Source organism: Syngnathus acus, chromosome 4 (genome assembly GCF_901709675.1).
Source record: "Syngnathus acus chromosome 4, fSynAcu1.2, whole genome shotgun sequence".
Taxonomy (NCBI): Eukaryota; Metazoa; Chordata; class Actinopteri; order Syngnathiformes; family Syngnathidae; genus Syngnathus; species Syngnathus acus.
The window spans coordinates 10,490,191-10,508,211 of NC_051090.1; the positions used below are offsets into that span (position 1 = coordinate 10,490,191).

General features: G+C 47.9%; 4 protein-coding genes across 4 annotated transcripts; 3 read left to right on the plus strand and 1 right to left on the minus strand.

Moving 5' to 3' along the window:
* The first annotated feature begins 1,129 nt into the window (after nt 1-1,129).
* LOC119122145 (mucin-5AC-like) lies at nt 1,130-6,530 on the plus strand. The gene is made up of 2 exons (XM_037250351.1): nt 1,130-3,375; nt 6,279-6,530. Exons 1-2 carry the CDS (start codon nt 1,147-1,149, stop codon nt 6,528-6,530), a joined length of 2,481 nt encoding a protein of 826 aa, XP_037106246.1. The 5' UTR covers nt 1,130-1,146.
* Nucleotides 6,531-9,904: 3,374 nt separating this feature from the next.
* On the plus strand, nt 9,905-11,186 carry LOC119122146 (mucin-5AC-like). Its single transcript, XM_037250352.1, has 2 exons — nt 9,905-11,037; nt 11,097-11,186. The coding sequence occupies exons 1-2, from the start codon at nt 9,910-9,912 to the stop codon at nt 11,184-11,186; spliced, it is 1,218 nt and encodes a 405-aa protein (XP_037106247.1). The 5' UTR covers nt 9,905-9,909.
* Nucleotides 11,187-12,152: 966 nt separating this feature from the next.
* Nucleotides 12,153-15,274, plus strand: LOC119122147 (cell wall protein DAN4-like). Its single transcript, XM_037250353.1, has 6 exons — nt 12,153-12,468; nt 13,479-13,639; nt 13,865-14,067; nt 14,318-14,590; nt 14,668-14,756; nt 14,841-15,274. Exons 1-6 carry the CDS (start codon nt 12,187-12,189, stop codon nt 14,913-14,915), a joined length of 1,083 nt encoding a protein of 360 aa, XP_037106248.1. The 5' UTR covers nt 12,153-12,186; the 3' UTR covers nt 14,916-15,274.
* Nucleotides 15,275-15,488: 214 nt separating this feature from the next.
* LOC119121663 lies at nt 15,489-17,847 on the minus strand. The gene is made up of 7 exons (XM_037249519.1): nt 17,552-17,847; nt 17,167-17,352; nt 16,960-17,013; nt 16,597-16,718; nt 16,240-16,414; nt 16,046-16,165; nt 15,489-15,867 (listed from the first exon to the last, which is right to left on the minus strand). The coding sequence occupies exons 1-7, from the start codon at nt 17,810-17,812 to the stop codon at nt 15,814-15,816; spliced, it is 972 nt and encodes a 323-aa protein (XP_037105414.1). The 5' UTR covers nt 17,813-17,847; the 3' UTR covers nt 15,489-15,813.
* Nucleotides 17,848-18,021: the final 174 nt, after the last annotated feature.

Below are 18,021 nucleotides of genomic sequence, written 5' to 3' on the forward strand. Positions count from 1 at the left end.
CTTTTAAAGTAAAAAATAAAATCGATGAGGAGGTTTGTTGAAACCATACCTATGTGCTCAAAACCAGTTTGACAACCTTAATGGGAATTTGTTCTTTGTTGATTAAGTTCAGTGTATTGTCTGCTTATTACTAGCCACCTGACACCAACTGGGTAATAAGGGTCAATTGCCAGGTCAGCTTGGGAGCAAGGGGTGTTCAGAGGGAAGCTGTAGATCTTTGAAACTCAAATCCCTAATTTGAAAAAAAAAAGTTAAACATTGTATGGGGGTGGAGCAGGAACAAGAAAGAGCAAAAAGCAAAATCATTCCTGGAAATGAGCATAATACACTTATGCTGGCTGGAGAGACCTAACCTGGTTGTCACCATGAAGATGAAAAGAAAAATCCTCTTTTGGATCTGTTTGCATGGATATTTGGATGCATATTTTCAAGGTAAGTTTTGCTTCAAGTATTTTGTAGTTTGCTTTGCAAAAAATTGAAAGATGCCTGATTTTTATGACTGAAAGGATTAACAAAATCACTTAAGAAAACCGGACGGACGGACGGACGGATGGACGGATAGATAGATAGATAGATAGATAGATAGATAGATAGATAGATAGATAGATAGATAGATAGATAGATAGATAGATAGATAGATAGATAGATAGATACTTTAGTGATCCTCGGGGAAAATTCAGTTGCCAGCAGTTAAATACATAAATAGACAATATAAACATCAGACACGAACAAATCAATAACAAAAGAGAGGAAGACAATAGATCTGATTAAATTAAATAGATAGGTTAATAATAAATATTATTAATTAAATAGATCAAATAAATAAACAAACAAACAAACAGATCAATGTGATGGGCACAAACATGTTTCCACAAAGAACTTGTCTGTGAACATGCACTCTACTTTCAACACTGAAGCGTAGCCTAGTCTTTATTACGTGTCAACTTCTCAATCTAATTTTTGTTTTTGTTATTTAAGAGGCCTGTCTGGTCAGGGTTTATGATAGTTATATTTTGGCAAACTTTATTTCTCTTAGACTTAACAGCCAATCGACTAAACATGTTTTGCTGTATAGATATAACTCATGTAGACATTGGTCTGACTCAGTTTCAAACTACCGCAGTTATAGATTCAGCTCAGCCAACCATGACTGCAGGAACCAGCACTGCGGCAGCATTGGAAGACGATAACTCGACCACACCTGGGATTCTAACCAACACTAGCAGTGAGCTCAATATTACAGTTGTTTCCCACCAATGTGGAACAACAACCATGGAAAATGATTTGAGAACCGAATCTATCATTTCCACAGACACGACAAAAACTACTTTGAATAGAACAACGCCTGCAACAACTCAAGACCCATTGAAAACAACCACAGTTACAATCAGTAGAACCACACTTGCAACAACACAGACGTCCCAAAACACAACCATATCCACAAGTCCTGCAACAACCCTAACATCCACGACTTCTGCACCCCAAAAGACACCCACATCCACAGCTACTAACTCAGAATGTTCAACGACAGCAAACAGACTCACGACTACAGCAGCTCCAGACATAGCGATGATCGCATCAGCAACCAAAAACATTTCGATGACAACCACTATCACAACTACCAGTGTTGGTATAGCTACACCTACCACATCAATCACAACCATAACTAGCTCAACACAAAATACCAATACAAGCATATCGTTAACACCTAAGTCGATGACTAGCATCCCCGTGACTACCGCAACCCAAACCTCATTAAACACAACCACACCCACAAATAGTACAACACCAGGTACCAGAAGCAAAACCATGACAACAACCCCAAACACAATCAAATCTACAAATCCTGCATCTACAATGTCTAGGACTGGAAACACAAGTACAAACATAGCAAGAGTTACTAGCGTGCCAAAAAGCACAGGTTCGTCAACCACAACAAACAAATCCGTGACTGAAGTCACTCAGGACACTAGCATGTCCTCATCTGCAAGAGCTAAGACATCTTTGATTGACATCACCACAGCCCCACAAAACTCAACTATATCCTCAACTAGCCCAATGCCGAGTACAATACCAACAACTCACACAATGACTAGCGCAAAGCCAATCCTCAATACAATCTTAGCCCAAACAGCTGAAAGCGCATCTATGACTACAGCAACCCAAAACCCAACAGCGGCTTCCAAAAGCCAGAGCTCAGCTGCAAGCGTATCCCAAACATCCGAAACAATGACAAGAGCGCCTGTGACTACTGCTGCCCCAAGCCCATTGAACACAACCATTTCGACAACTAGTACAATGCCAAGCACCTCAACGGAGACTATGACAATCACAACAATGACGACCCGAACCCACAACATAAATTCAACGATATCACCTGAAGCAACAAGCATACCTGTGATTACCCAAAGCACAAAAATAGCAACCACAACCGTTTCGACATCGAGTGCAGTGCCAAGCGCAGCATCTGCAACAGCAACAACAACCACGACCATGCGAACAAGTCCTGCGACAGCACTGCCATCCCAAAACACAACCTCTCCACCAACATCATTGACAGTGCCAAAAAGCGCTGAATCTTCAAGCATAACAAAGAGCCCCATGACTGCAGTGAGTCCAATCACGACTGATTCCAAACCTGCAACAACAAACACATCTATGACAAGCATCGCCACTACGCCACAAAACACAAATATTCCCACAACCGGCACAATCCTGAGTGCTCCGATAGCAACGACAACCATGACCAATCGCCAGAACACAAATATAACCATGTCATCAACAAGGACAAGCGTACCTATGACCATTGCAAGCCAACAGCCATCAAACACAACAATGTTTGCAATGAGCGCAACAAAAACCACCACACTTGCAACAAGAAGCACAACAACTCCAAACACAAGCGTGTCCAAAAGCGCTGCGACGCCACTTAGCATGTCAACGGAAACTTCTGACACAACCACGTCCACATCTGGAACAAGTAACACATTGGAAATCACCATCACGCCACAAGACAACATTAAATCTACACCTAACCCGATTACAATCTCAACAGCGTCAACTGTCACAACACCCCAAAACGTAAATACAACCATGTCCCTGACGCCTGAAACAGTGACAAGCATACCTGCGATTTCCAAAACTCATACAATGCCCAGCAGCACACCTGCAACAGCACAGACCAATGTGATCATCACAACCTTCAACCATACCAGATCCACAAGTCCTGATGGAGCATCCCAAAGTCCAGCAACATCTACAGCAACGACAGTGCCGAGCGGCGCACAATCCTCAACTGTGGAAAACAGACCCCTGACTACACCTACTCCAGACACGAGCCTATCCACACTTGAAAGAAGCACAAGCGTGGCCACGGTAACTCAAAATGCAACCAAATCCTCAACCAGAGCAATCCCGAGCACTGCAATGGTAACGGCAAGCACAGCACTGGCCGCCACAGCCAAAAACGTAAATACTACCATGTCCCTGACGCCTGAAACAGTGACGAGAATACCTGCGATTTCCAGAACTCATACAATGCCAAGGAGTACACCTGCAACAACACAGACCAACGTGATCATCACAACCTTCAACCAAACCAGATCCACAAGTCCTGATGGGGCATCCCAAGGTCCAGCAACATCTACAGCAACAATGGTGCCGACCACCACACAATCCTCAACCGCAGAAAACAGACCCCTGACTACAGCCACTCCAGACACGAGCCTGTCCACACTTGGAAAAAGCACGAGCATGGCCACGGTAACTGAAAATGCAACCAAATCCTCAACCAGCGCAGTCCCGAGCAACGCAATGGCAAGGGCAAGCACAGCAATGGCTGCCACAGCCCAAAACGTAAATATAACCATGTCCCAGACGCCTGAAACAGTGAAAAGCGTACCTGCGATTGCCAGAACTCATACAATGCCCAGCAGCACACCTGCAACAGCACAGACCAACGTGATCATCACAACCTTCAACCAAACCAGATCTACAAGTCCTGATAGCGCATCCCAAAGTCCAGCAACATCTACAGCAACGACTGTGCCAAGCACCGTGCAATCCTCAACCGTGGAAAACAGACCCTTGACTACAACCACTCCAGACGCTAGCCTGTCCACATTTGGAAAAAGCACAAGCGTGACCACGGCAACTCAAAACGCAACCAAATCCGCAACCAGCCCAATCCCGAACACTGCAATGGCCGCCACAGCCCAAAACGTAAATACAATCATGTCCCTGTCGCCTAAAACAGTGACAAGCATACCTGCGATTGCCAGAACTCATACAATGCCCAGCAGCACACCTGCAACAACACAGACCAATGTGATGATCACAACCTTCAACCATACCAGATCCACAAGTCCTGATGGAGCATCCCAAAGTCCAGCAACATCTACAGCAACGACAGTGCCGAGCGCCACACAATCCTCAACCGTGGAAAACCGACCCCTGACGACAACCAATCCAGACACGAGCCTGTCCACACTTGGAAATAGCACAAGTGTGACCACAGCAACTCAAAGCGCAACCAAATCCACAACCAGCGCAGTCCCGAGCAACGCAATGGCAAGGGCAAGCACAGCAATGGCCGCCACAACCCAAAACGTAAATACAACCATGTCCCAGACGCCTGAAACAGTGAAAAGCGTACCTGCGATTTCCAGAACTCATACAATGCCCAGCAGCACACCTGCAACAGCACAGACCAACGTGATCATCACAACCTTCAACCAAACCAGATCTACAAGTCCTGATAGCGCATCCCAAAGTCCAGCAACATCTACAGCAACGACGGTGCCAAGCACCGTGCAATCCTCAACCGTGGAAAACAGACCCTTGACTACACCTACTCCAGACACGAGCCTGTCCACACTTGGAAGAAGCACAAGCGTGACCACGGCAAATCAAAACGCAACCAAATCCTCAACCAGTGCAATCCCGAGCATTGCAATGGCAACGGGAAGCACAGCAATGGCCGCTACAGTCCAAAATGTAAATACAACCATGTCCCTGACGCCTGAAACAGTGACAAGCATACCTGCGATTTCCAGAACTCATACAATGCCCAGCAGCACACCAGCAACAACACAGACCAACGTGATGATCACAACCTTCAACCAAACCAGATCCACAAGTCCTGATGGAGCATCCCAAGGTCCAGCAACATCTACAGCAACAATGGTACCGACCACCACACAATCCTCAACCGCAGCAAACAGACCCCTGACTACAGCCACCCCAGACACGAGCCTGTCCACACTTGGAAAAAGCACAAGCGTGACCACGGCAACTCAAAACGCAACCAAATCCGCAACCAGCCCAATCCCAAACACTGCAATGGCCGCCACAGCCCAAAACGTAAATACAATCATGTCCCTGTCGCCTAAAACAGTGACAAGCATACCTGCGATTGCCAGAACTCATACAATGCCCAGCAGCACACCTGCAACAACACAGACCAATGTGATGATCACAACCTTCAACCATACCAGATCCACAAGTCCTGATGGAGCATCCCAAAGTCCAGCAACATCTACAACAACGACAGTGCCGAGCGCCACACAATCCTCAACCGTGGAAAACCGACCCCTGACAACAACCACTCCAGACACGAGCCTGTCCACACTTGGAAAAAGCACAAGTGTGACCACAGCAACTAAAAGCGCAACCAAATCCACAACCAGCGCAGTCCCGAGCAACGCAATGGCAAGGGCAAGCACAGCGATGGCCGCCACAGCCCAAAACGTAAATACAACCATGTCCCAGACGCCTGAAACAGTGAAAAGCGTACCTGCGATTGCCAGAACTCATACAATGCCCAGCAGCACACCTGCAACAGCACACACCAACGTGATCATCACAACCTTCAACCAAACCAGATCTACAAGTCCTGATAGCGCATCCCAAAGTCCAGCAACATCTACAGCAACGACGGTAGCAAGCACCGTACAATCCTCAACGGTGGAAAACAGACCCTTGACTACAGCCACTCCAGACGCTAGCCTGTCCACACTTGGAAAAAGCACAAGCGTGGCCACGGCAACTCAAAACGCAACCAAATCCGCAACCAGCCCAATCCCGAACACTGCAACGGCCGCCACAGCCCAAAACGTAAATACAATCATGTCCCTGACACCTAAAACAGTAACAAGCATACCTGCGATTGCCAGCACTCATACAATGCCCAGCAGCACACCTGCAACAACACAGACCAATGTGATGATCACAACCTTCAACCATACCAGATCCACAAGTCCTGATGGAGCATCCCAAAGTCCAGCAACATCTACAGCAACAACAGTGCCGAGCGCCGCACAATCCTCAACCGTGGAAAACAGACCCCTGACTACACCTACTCCAGACACGAGCCTGTCCACACTTGGAAGAAGCACAAGCGTGGCCACGGTAACTCAAAGTGCAACCAAATCCTCAACCAGAGCAATCCCGAGCACTACAATGGTAACGGCAAGCACAGCACTGGCCGCCACAGCCAAAAACGTAAATACAACCATGTCCCTGACGCCTGAAACAGTGACGGGAATACCTGCGATTTCCAGAACTCATACAATGCCAAGGAGTACACCTGCAACAACACAGACCAACGTGATCATCACAACCTTCAACCAAACCAGATCCACAAGTCCTGATGGAGCATCCCAAAGTCCAGCAACATCTACAGCAACAATGGTGCAGACCACCACACAATCCTCAACCGCAGAAAACAGACCCCTGACTACAGCCACTCCAGACACGAGCCTGTCCACACTTGGAAAAAGCACGAGCATGGCCACGGTAACTGAAAATGCAACCAAATCCTCAACCAGCGCAGTCCCGAGCAACGCAATGGCAAGGGCAAGCACAGCAATGGCTGCCACAGCCCAAAACGTAAATATAACCATGTCCCAGACGCCTGAAACAGTGAAAAGCATACCTGCGATTTCCAGAACTCATACAATGCCCAGCAGCACACCTGCAACAGCACAGACCAACGTGATCATCACAACCTTCAACCAAACCAGATCTACAAGTCCTGATAGCGCATCCCAAAGTCCAGCAACATCTACAGCAACGACTGTGCCAAGCACCGTACAATCTTCAACCGTGGAAAACAGACCCTTGACTACAGCCACTCCAGACGCTAGCCTGTCCACACTTGGAAAAAGCACAAGCGTGACCACGGCAACTCAAAACGCAACCAAATCCGCAACCAGCCCAATCCCGAACACTGCAATGGCCGCCACAGCCCAAAACGTAAATACAATCATGTCCCTGTCGCCTAAAACAGTGACAAGCATACCTGCGATTGCCAGAACTCATACAATGCCCAGCAGCACACCTGCAACAACACAGACCAATGTGATGATCACAACCTTCAACCATACCAGATCCACAAGTCCTGATGGAGCATCCCAAAGTCCAGCAACATCTACAGCAACAACAGTGCCGAGCGCCGCACAATCCTCAACCGTGGAAAACAGACCCCTGACTACACCTACTCCAGACACGAGCCTGTCCACACTTGGAAGAAGCACAAGCGTGGCCACGGTAACTCAAAGTGCAACCAAATCCTCAACCAGAGCAATCCCGAGCACTACAATGGTAACGGCAAGCACAGCACTGGCCGCCACAGCCAAAAACGTAAATACAACCATGTCCCTGACGCCTGAAACAGTGACGGGAATACCTGCGATTTCCAGAACTCATACAATGCCAAGGAGTACACCTGCAACAACACAGACCAACGTGATCATCACAACCTTCAACCAAACCAGATCCACAAGTCCTGATGGAGCATCCCAAAGTCCAGCAACATCTACAGCAACAATGGTGCAGACCACCACACAATCCTCAACCGCAGAAAACAGACCCCTGACTACAGCCACTCCAGACACGAGCCTGTCCACACTTGGAAAAAGCACGAGCATGGCCACGGTAACTGAAAATGCAACCAAATCCTCAACCAGTGCAATCCCGAGCATTGCAATGGCAACGGGAAGCACAGCAATGGCCGCTACAGTCCAAAATGTAAATACAACCATGTCCCTGACGCCTGAAACAGTGACAAGCATACCTGCGATTTCCAGAACTCATACAATGCCCAGCAGCACACCAGCAACAACACAGACCAACGTGATGATCACAACCTTCAACCAAACCAGATCCACAAGTCCTGATGGAGCATCCCAAGGTCCAGCAACATCTACAGCAACAATGGTGCCGACCACCACACAATCCTCAACCGCAGCAAACAGACCCCTGACTACAGCCACCCCAGACACGAGCCTGTCCACACTTGGAAAAAGCACAAGCGTGACCACGGCAACTCAAAACGCAACCAAATCCGCAACCAGCCCAATCCCGAACACTGCAATGGCCGCCACAGCCCAAAACGTAAATACAATCATGTCCCTGTCGCCTAAAACAGTGACAAGCATACCTGCGATTGCCAGAACTCATACAATGCCCAGCAGCACACCTGCAACAACACAGACCAATGTGATGATCACAACCTTCAACCATACCAGATCCACAAGTCCTGATGGAGCATCCCAAAGTCCAGCAACATCTACAGCAACGACAGTGCCGAGCGCCACACAATCCTCAACCGTGGAAAACCGACCCCTGACAACCACTCCAGACACGAGCCTGTCCACACTTGGAAAAAGCACAAGTGTGACCACAGCAACTAAAAGCGCAACCAAATCCACAACCAGCGCAGTCCCGAGCAACGCAATGGCAAGGGCAAGCACAGCGATGGCCGCCACAGCCCAAAACGTAAATACAACCATGTCCCAGACGCCTGAAACTGTGAAAAGCGTACCTGCGATTGCCAGAACTCATACAATGCCCAGCAGCACACCTGCAACAGCACACACCAACGTGATCATCACAACCTTCAACCAAACCAGATCTACAAGTCCTGATAGCGCATCCCAAAGTCCAGCAACATCTACAGCAACGACGGTAGCAAGCACCGTACAATCCTCAACGGTGGAAAACAGACCCTTGACTACAGCCACTCCAGACGCTAGCCTGTCCACACTTGGAAAAAGCACAAGCGTGACCACGGCAACTCAAAACGCAACCAAATCCGCAACCAGCCCAATCCCGAACACTGCAATGGCCGCCACAGCCCAAAACGTAAATACAATCATGTCCCTGTCGCCTAAAACAGTGACAAGCATACCTGCGATTGCCAGAACTCATACAATGCCCAGCAGCACACCTGCAACAACACAGACCAATGTGATGATCACAACCTTCAACCATACCAGATCCACAAGTCCTGATGGAGCATCCCAAAGTCCAGCAACATCTACTGCAACGACAGTGCCGAGCGCCACACAATCCTCAACCGTGGAAAACCAACCCCTGACGACAACCAATCCAGACACGAGCCTGTCCACACTTGGAAATAGCACGAGTGTGACCACAGCAACTCAAAGCGCAACCAAATCCACAACCAGCGCAGTCCCGAGCAACGCAATGGCAAGGGCAAGCACAGCAATGGCCGCCACAACCCAAAACGTAAATACAACCATGTCCCAGACGCCTGAAACAGTGAAAAGCGTACCTGCGATTGCCAGAACTCATACAATGCCCAGCAGCACACCTGCAACAGCACAGACCAACGTGATCATCACAACCTTCAACCAAACCAGATCTACAAGTCCTGATAGCGCATCCCAAAGTCCAGCAACATCTACAGCAACGACGGTGCCAAGCACCGTGCAATCCTCAACCGTGGAAAACAGACCCTTGACTACAGCCACTCCAGACGCTAGCCTGTCCACATTTGGAAAAAGCACAAGCGTGACCACGGCAACTCAAAACGCAACCAAATCCGCAACCAGCCCAATCCCGAACACTGCAATGGCCGCCACAGCCCAAAACGTAAATACAATCATGTCCCTGTCGCCTAAAACAGTGACAAGCATACCTGCGATTGCCAGAACTCATACAATGCCCAGCAGCACACCTGCAACAACACAGACCAATGTGATGATCACAACCTTCAACCATACCAGATCCACAAGTCCTGATGGAGCATCCCAAAGTCCAGCAACATCTACAGCAACGACAGTGCCGAGCGCCACACAATCCTCAACCGTGGAAAACCGACCCCTGACGACAACCAATCCAGACACGAGCCTGTCCACACTTGGAAATAGCACAAGTGTGACCACAGCAACTCAAAGCGCAACCAAATCCACAACCAGCGCAGTCCCGAGCAACGCAATGGCAAGGGCAAGCACAGCAATGGCCGCCACAACCCAAAACGTAAATACAACCATGTCCCAGACGCCTGAAACAGTGAAAAGCGTACCTGCGATTTCCAGAACTCATACAATGCCCAGCAGCACACCTGCAACAGCACAGACCAACGTGATCATCACAACCTTCAACCAAACCAGATCTACAAGTCCTGATAGCGCATCCCAAAGTCCAGCAACATCTACAGCAACGACGGTGCCAAGCACCGTGCAATCCTCAACCGTGGAAAACAGACCCTTGACTACACCTACTCCAGACACGAGCCTGTCCACACTTGGAAGAAGCACAAGCGTGACCACGGCAAATCAAAACGCAACCAAATCCTCAACCAGTGCAATCCCGAGCATTGCAATGGCAACGGGAAGCACAGCAATGGCCGCTACAGTCCAAAATGTAAATACAACCATGTCCCTGACGCCTGAAACAGTGACAAGCATACCTGCGATTTCCAGAACTCATACAATGCCCAGCAGCACACCAGCAACAACACAGACCAACGTGATGATCACAACCTTCAACCAAACCAGATCCACAAGTCCTGATGGAGCATCCCAAGGTCCAGCAACATCTACAGCAACAATGGTGCCGACCACCACACAATCCTCAACCGCAGCAAACAGACCCCTGACTACAGCCACCCCAGACACGAGCCTGTCCACACTTGGAAAAAGCACAAGCGTGACCACGGCAACTCAAAACGCAACCAAATCCGCAACCAGCCCAATCCCAAACACTGCAATGGCCGCCACAGCCCAAAACGTAAATACAATCATGTCCCTGTCGCCTAAAACAGTGACAAGCATACCTGCGATTGCCAGAACTCATACAATGCCCAGCAGCACACCTGCAACAACACAGACCAATGTGATGATAACAACCTTCAACCATACCAGATCCACAAGTCCTGATGGAGCATCCCAAAGTCCAGCAACATCTACAGCAACGACAGTGCCGAGCGCCACACAATCCTCAACCGTGGAAAACCGACCCCTGACAACCACTCCAGACACGAGCCTGTCCACACTTGGAAAAAGCACAAGTGTGACCACAGCAACTAAAAGCGCAACCAAATCCACAACCAGCGCAGTCCCGAGCAACGCAATGGCAAGGGCAAGCACAGCGATGGCCGCCACAGCCCAAAACGTAAATACAACCATGTCCCAGACGCCTGAAACAGTGAAAAGCGTACCTGCGATTGCCAGAACTCATACAATGCCCAGCAGCACACCTGCAACAGCACACACCAACGTGATCATCACAACCTTCAACCAAACCAGATCTACAAGTCCTGATAGCGCATCCCAAAGTCCAGCAACATCTACAGCAACGACGGTAGCAAGCACCGTACAATCCTCAACGGTGGAAAACAGACCCTTGACTACAGCCACTCCAGACGCTAGCCTGTCCACACTTGGAAAAAGCACAAGCGTGACCACGGCAACTCAAAACGCAACCAAATCCGCAACCAGCCCAATCCCGAACACTGCAATGGCCGCCACAGCCCAAAACGTAAATACAATCATGTCCCTGACGCCTAAAACAGTAACAAGCATACCTGCGATTGCCAGCACTCATACAATGCCCAGCAGCACACCTGCAACAACACAGACCAATGTGATGATCACAACCTTCAACCATACCAGATCCACAAGTCCTGATGGAGCATCCCAAAGTCCAGCAACATCTACAGCAACAACAGTGCCGAGCGCCGCACAATCCTCAACCGTGGAAAACAGACCCCTGACTACACCTACTCCAGACACGAGCCTGTCCACACTTGGAAGAAGCACAAGCGTGGCCACGGTAACTCAAAGTGCAACCAAATCCTCAACCAGAGCAATCCCGAGCACTACAATGGTAACGGCAAGCACAGCACTGGCCGCCACAGCCAAAAACGTAAATACAACCATGTCCCTGACGCCTGAAACAGTGACGGGAATACCTGCGATTTCCAGAACTCATACAATGCCAAGGAGTACACCTGCAACAACACAGACCAACGTGATCATCACAACCTTCAACCAAACCAGATCCACAAGTCCTGATGGAGCATCCCAAAGTCCAGCAACATCTACAGCAACAATGGTGCAGACCACCACACAATCCTCAACCGCAGAAAACAGACCCCTGACTACAGCCACTCCAGACACGAGCCTGTCCACACTTGGAAAAAGCACGAGCATGGCCACGGTAACTGAAAATGCAACCAAATCCTCAACCAGCGCAGTCCCGAGCAACGCAATGGCAAGGGCAAGCACAGCGATGGCTGCCACAGCCCAAAACGTAAATATAACCATGTCCCAGACGCCTGAAACAGTGAAAAGCGTACCTGCGATTGCCAGAACTCATACAATGCCCAGCAGCACACCTGCAACAGCACAGACCAACGTGATCATCACAACCTTCAACCAAACCAGATCTACAAGTCCTGATAGCGCATCCCAAAGTCCAGCAACATCTACAGCAACGACTGTGCCAAGCACCGTACAATCTTCAACCGTGGAAAACAGACCCTTGACTACAGCCACTCCAGACGCTAGCCTGTCCACACTTGGAAAAAGCACAAGCGTGACCACGGCAACTCAAAACGCAACCAAATCCGCAACCAGCCCAATCCCGAACACTGCAAAGGCCGCCACAGCCCAAAACGTAAATACAATCATGTCCCTGTCGCCTAAAACAGTGACAAGCATACCTGCGATTGCCAGAACTCATACAATGCCCAGCAGCACACCTGCAACAACACAGACCAATGTGATGATCACAACCTTCAACCATACCAGATCCACAAGTCCTGATGGAGCATCCCAAAGTCCAGCAACATCTACAGCAACGACAGTGCCGAGCGCCACACAATCCTCAACCGTGGAAAACCGACCCCTGACGACAACCAATCCAGACACGAGCCTGTCCACACTTGGAAATAGCACAAGTGTGACCACAGCAACTCAAAGCGCAACCAAATCCACAACCAGCGCAGTCCCGAGCAACGCAATGGCAAGGGCAAGCACAGCAATGGCCGCCACAACCCAAAACGTAAATACAACCATGTCCCAGACGCCTGAAACAGTGAAAAGCGTACCTGCGATTTCCAGAACTCATACAATGCCCAGCAGCACACCTGCAACAGCACAGACCAACGTGATCATCACAACCTTCAACCAAACCAGATCTACAAGTCCTGATAGCGCATCCCAAAGTCCAGCAACATCTACAGCAACGACGGTGCCAAGCACCGTGCAATCCTCAACCGTGGAAAACAGACCCTTGACTACACCTACTCCAGACACGAGCCTGTCCACACTTGGAAGAAGCACAAGCGTGACCACGGCAAATCAAAACGCAACCAAATCCTCAACCAGTGCAATCCCGAGCATTGCAATGGCAACGGGAAGCACAGCAATGGCCGCTACAGTCCAAAATGTAAATACAACCATGTCCCTGACGCCTGAAACAGTGACAAGCATACCTGCGATTTCCAGAACTCATACAATGCCCAGCAGCACACCAGCAACAACACAGACCAACGTGATGATCACAACCTTCAACCAAACCAGATCCACAAGTCCTGATGGAGCATCCCAAGGTCCAGCAACATCTACAGCAACAATGGTGCCGACCACCACACGATCCTCAACCGCAGCAAACAGACCCCTGACTACAGCCACCCCAGACACGAGCCTGTCCACACTTGGAAAAAGCACAAGCTTGACCACGGCAACTCAAAACGCAACCAAATCCTCAACCAGCCCAATCCCGAACACTGCAATGGCCTCCACAGCCCAAAACGTAAATACAATCATGTCCCTGACGCCTATAACAGTGACAAGCATACCTGCGATTTCCAGAACTCATACAATGCCCAGCAGCACACCTGCAACAACACAGACCAACATGATCATCACAACCTTCAACCAAACCCAATCCACAAGTCCTGATGGAGCATCCCAAAGTTCAGCAACATCTATAGCAACGACGGTGCCGAGCGCCGTACAATCCTCAACCCTGGAAAATGGACCCCTGACTACGGCCACTCCAGACATGAGCCTGTCCACTCTTGGTAGAAGCACAAGCGTGACCACGGCAACTCAAACCACAACCAAATCCACAACCAGCGCAATCCCGAGCGCTGCAATGACAACGGCAAGCACGGCAATGGTTGCCACACCCCAAAACACGTATACAACCATTTCCCAAACTTCCGAAACACTGCCAAGCACACCTGTGGTTACTGCGAGTCCAGACCCTCAAAACACAACCATGTCCAGAACCAACACAACAACCGCATTTACTAAAACCGTGACTCTGCAAGGTGAGCATTTCCTTTGACTTCCTCTAATGACATCATTAAGATATTTTTGTGTCTATGTTTGCCTTTCTCAATTCCAGCCGGGCCTCGGTTTCTGGCCCATATGAAGATGAAGTTAAAAGTGGTTGATGGGATTAGCAATGATGACATCATTGAATTTATTGAAGCGGTAAGTGGAATTTATGTGCTTCAGCAATACAGTTAATACAGATATATAGCGTACTGGAATTTTCACTTTGTTCTTTTGATGCAGCTTTTCAGAGAGCAGCTTCTGAGGGGAGCATCTTACACCATCAACGTCACTCAATTTCAAAAAAGGGCCCATTAAAGCTTTGCTACTACTGCTGGATTGATAGTCAAGAATCCATACAAGTTATGGCAAAACAAAGCATAATGATTATTTGCGCGGGTCTGTGTGAATAAAATTGTTAGGGTTGAGAAATTATTTTGATTGTATGATTATGTTGGAATGTTGACTAGAATAATTAACTTTGTTAAAACCTTCCACCTTACCTTGACTCGTTGAAACTTTCCACATTCCCTGCAGTTGTTGAAACTTTCCAAATGATGTGGAAACATTCTTGCTTAACCAGTTTGCAGATCTAACTCCCAAAACATGTTCACTCTCACCCCCACCCTGCTTTCTCTCAATAAATAGTCTCTTGCAAGAGGCAAAAGTTAGACTGCTTTCAAGCTCCTCTGTACCACGCAGGGTGATGATGGCTTTCTCCACTTGCAAGTGTAAAATGGGCAAATTGTCTCATGTGTGGTTCTTGCATAAAAGTGGGGAAAACTATCAAAAATCTTCCTCCAAGACTGTGTGACAAATTCACCAAATAGCGCATACTCTGATATGCCCGTGTGGTGCAATTACTATATCAAAATACCAATCACAGATTATATTGGTCAACTCAAAAGTTTAATTTTTAAGAACAATTAAAAACACTAAAAAACAAACATTGGTAATTCATACTACAACTTAAAATTCTGGTGAATTTCATTTTTTTTGTGATCAATCATGCTGATATACACACTTGTCTGCAAACACCTTTCACTTGCCTTCAGGTGGGCATCATTGCATGAAAAATTGACACAAAAAAATGCTTTTTTTTTTTTCCTGTTATCTATCTCCCAGCACTTGCAAAAGGTGCCACAGCTGTCTAAAGTGCAGCAAATAGGCATCATTCGTATGCTTGGCGAGATGCGGCCAGAAATTGGGCCACCAATTATGGCGTTTCAGGTCCGCAAGCCACATCCACGCAGCCGGGAGCAGTGGCAGCCTACAAGCAAGACAAAGTCACTCAAACAAGGTCCATCTACAATTTGAAATATCTTTTCTTTCAATGTAGGGGTGTTTTATGAGTTTTTTTATAATCATATTTTTTCTTCTTCTGAAAACTCAGGATATTTCAACCCCCACATTTGAATGGAAAAAAAAATCCAAAAGAAAAAGTTGACCTGCAGGTGGTCATGATGGCTGAGGATATAAAGCGCCCCCGGTCCTGAGATCCTGAGGACCTGCGCTCCGGTCCAGCCTTCCACAGGTGTGACCGGGGCAAAGAGAACCTGCTGCATACACTGCAAAAACAAACACGTGGTTGCTCATTCGATTCCGAAGCCTAAAAGCGAATGCCCGTAGATGACATGCGTACCTTTAAATACGAGAAGGAAAAGCATTGTCCGGCCTCTTTCGCAACTCGGCCTCGGAAAAGCGCTGCCAACCGACTCGCCATCTGTTTGGCTGACCACGCACGATCAATGGTGATCCGGGCAGTCAGTCCCATGGCTGAAAGTGCAGCTTGCGCTTTGCCTTGTGGTGCTGTGTTCCTGTGGAGACACCGAATTAGAACACCTTATCCATCTTTATTGTCTCAGCTGGCACAACATGAGAATTGCTATGTTCAGTCGAAATTCAGAAAAAAATAAGGAATCGACAACAGGGCTTGCACATGGCTTGAGGATTATTCATGGACGTCGCTGAGAAATATTGATAGATTTCATCTCATCACCTGCCGATTTCTCCTTCAACGTAGAGGCCTCTGGGCAAGCAGAAAACATCTTTGACCACCAGGCCGCTCTGCTGAGGAGTCAGCGGCTTCCATTTCATTCGGCTCGCTTTGCAGCCAAATGTCTGCAAGAGGTGTTTGTTCAAGATCAATTTGGTTCCTCGACGCAAATAAAAATGAAATAAAAAAATACCCGAGTTGCTACGTTCAAGTCACAAAAACAATGGACAACAATTTGCGTTGATTGACTGATGACATCACGAGTGCTCCTTTGGATTTAGATTAGATTATCAGAAGTCCACATGTGCAATACTGTGTGCAAGTAATCACACAAACAAAACAAAAAAAAGGAAAGACAGTAGTTACCGGGGTGATGAGCCCCACAAATTGAGCCTTGGACTTTGTGAGGTGAGGAAGCACCTAAGACAGCAAAGAAAAAATTTAGCAAGTCAGCACTGTCCTTCTACAGAGAGAAAATAACATGGCCGAAGACTGCGGGCAATTAGGCCTTTCAAAGAGAAAGGGAAATTTGGATTGATGTGCTAAGGTTACACAATGAGCACATGGCGCTACCTCCATTTCTATCTCGATGTCCTCCATGAAGACAAGGGGAGGGGGGCGGCTTCCACAATTTGCACTTTCCTTGGCTGGGGTCACCGTGTTGGGTAGAGGTTTGGACTTCTGCACTCCATCTTGCTGGGCTTCAACCTCCAGTGTTGGCTCTTCCTCACAAATGAAGACCAGAGGATGCTCCAAGTTCTTCAGCATTAAAAAATAAAATTATATAAAAAAAGAAATGACAGTAGCGACAACTAGTTGTGTTGATGGTAGTTTTTTTTTTTTTAATGGCCTGCTTTTTGGTAGTAATGACTTCTTATTCTATCAATTTCAACGTCAGCCTGCGATATTTCCCACAATTGGACATTTCTTATTGAAAGCAGCAACAGTGAGCTCGTACCTGGTAAGCACAATGGTCTTCCTCCAGCTCTTGTGTTGTAAGCACTTCACAGGTTTCGTGGAAAGAGAGTGATTCCATCTCAATGTTTTCCTTGACGGCCAGCAAAGTCTCTTTCCTTTCATTTGGCTTCATCCTAATTTGCAACAACTGCAGCTGATTAGCCCGAGAAGTGCTTAGCTTTGTTTTTGTCAAGACTGACAACTTATTCCTTAGCTTGTTAAAACCGTAAAAATTAAAAACCTTGCAAGTTGGATCCTTCATGCGTTTTTCTTGACTCCTAACTCATTTCATGTCTTTTTGTGAAATTCTGAAAGAGGCATGAGCTCATTACCCCAGCTGAGCTCTTGCAGCAATTCTCCAGCCCTGATTGGTTTGCATTTATACTTATGCCTTTCCATTGATTGGCCAGGAGAAGTAGTCAGGGGAGGGGCGGTTCATCGCACAGCTCCGATTGGACAATGTTGACCTTT

Excerpts from the sequence above, each read along its gene's own strand:
- LOC119122145 (XM_037250351.1), top strand. The coding sequence starts at position 1,147 with ATGACTGCAGGAACCAGCACTGCGGCAGCATTGGAAGACGATAACTCG. Across the intron at positions 3,376-6,278 it reads GAAGCACAAGCGTGGCCACG|TCCAGCAACATCTACAGCAA; the intron begins GTAACTCAAAAT and ends AGCATCCCAAAG.
- LOC119122146 (XM_037250352.1), top strand. The coding sequence starts at position 9,910 with ATGTCCCTGTCGCCTAAAACAGTGACAAGCATACCTGCGATTGCCAGA. Across the intron at positions 11,038-11,096 it reads TGGCCGCCACAGCCCAAAAC|AACTCATACAATGCCCAGCA; the intron begins GTAAATACAATC and ends TGCGATTGCCAG.
- LOC119122147 (XM_037250353.1), top strand. The coding sequence starts at position 12,187 with ATGTCCCTGACGCCTGAAACAGTGACGGGAATACCTGCGATTTCCAGA. Across the intron at positions 12,469-13,478 it reads AAAGCACGAGCATGGCCACG|TCCAGCAACATCTACAGCAA; the intron begins GTAACTGAAAAT and ends CGCATCCCAAAG. Across the intron at positions 14,591-14,667 it reads TAAAACCGTGACTCTGCAAG|CCGGGCCTCGGTTTCTGGCC; the intron begins GTGAGCATTTCC and ends TCTCAATTCCAG.
- LOC119121663 (XM_037249519.1), bottom strand. The coding sequence starts at position 17,812 with ATGAAGGATCCAACTTGCAAGGTTTTTAATTTTTACGGTTTTAACAAG. Across the intron at positions 17,014-17,166 it reads ACATCGAGATAGAAATGGAG|GTGCTTCCTCACCTCACAAA; the intron begins GTAGCGCCATGT and ends TTGCTGTCTTAG. Across the intron at positions 16,166-16,239 it reads TTTCCTTCTCGTATTTAAAG|TGTATGCAGCAGGTTCTCTT; the intron begins GTACGCATGTCA and ends TTGTTTTTGCAG.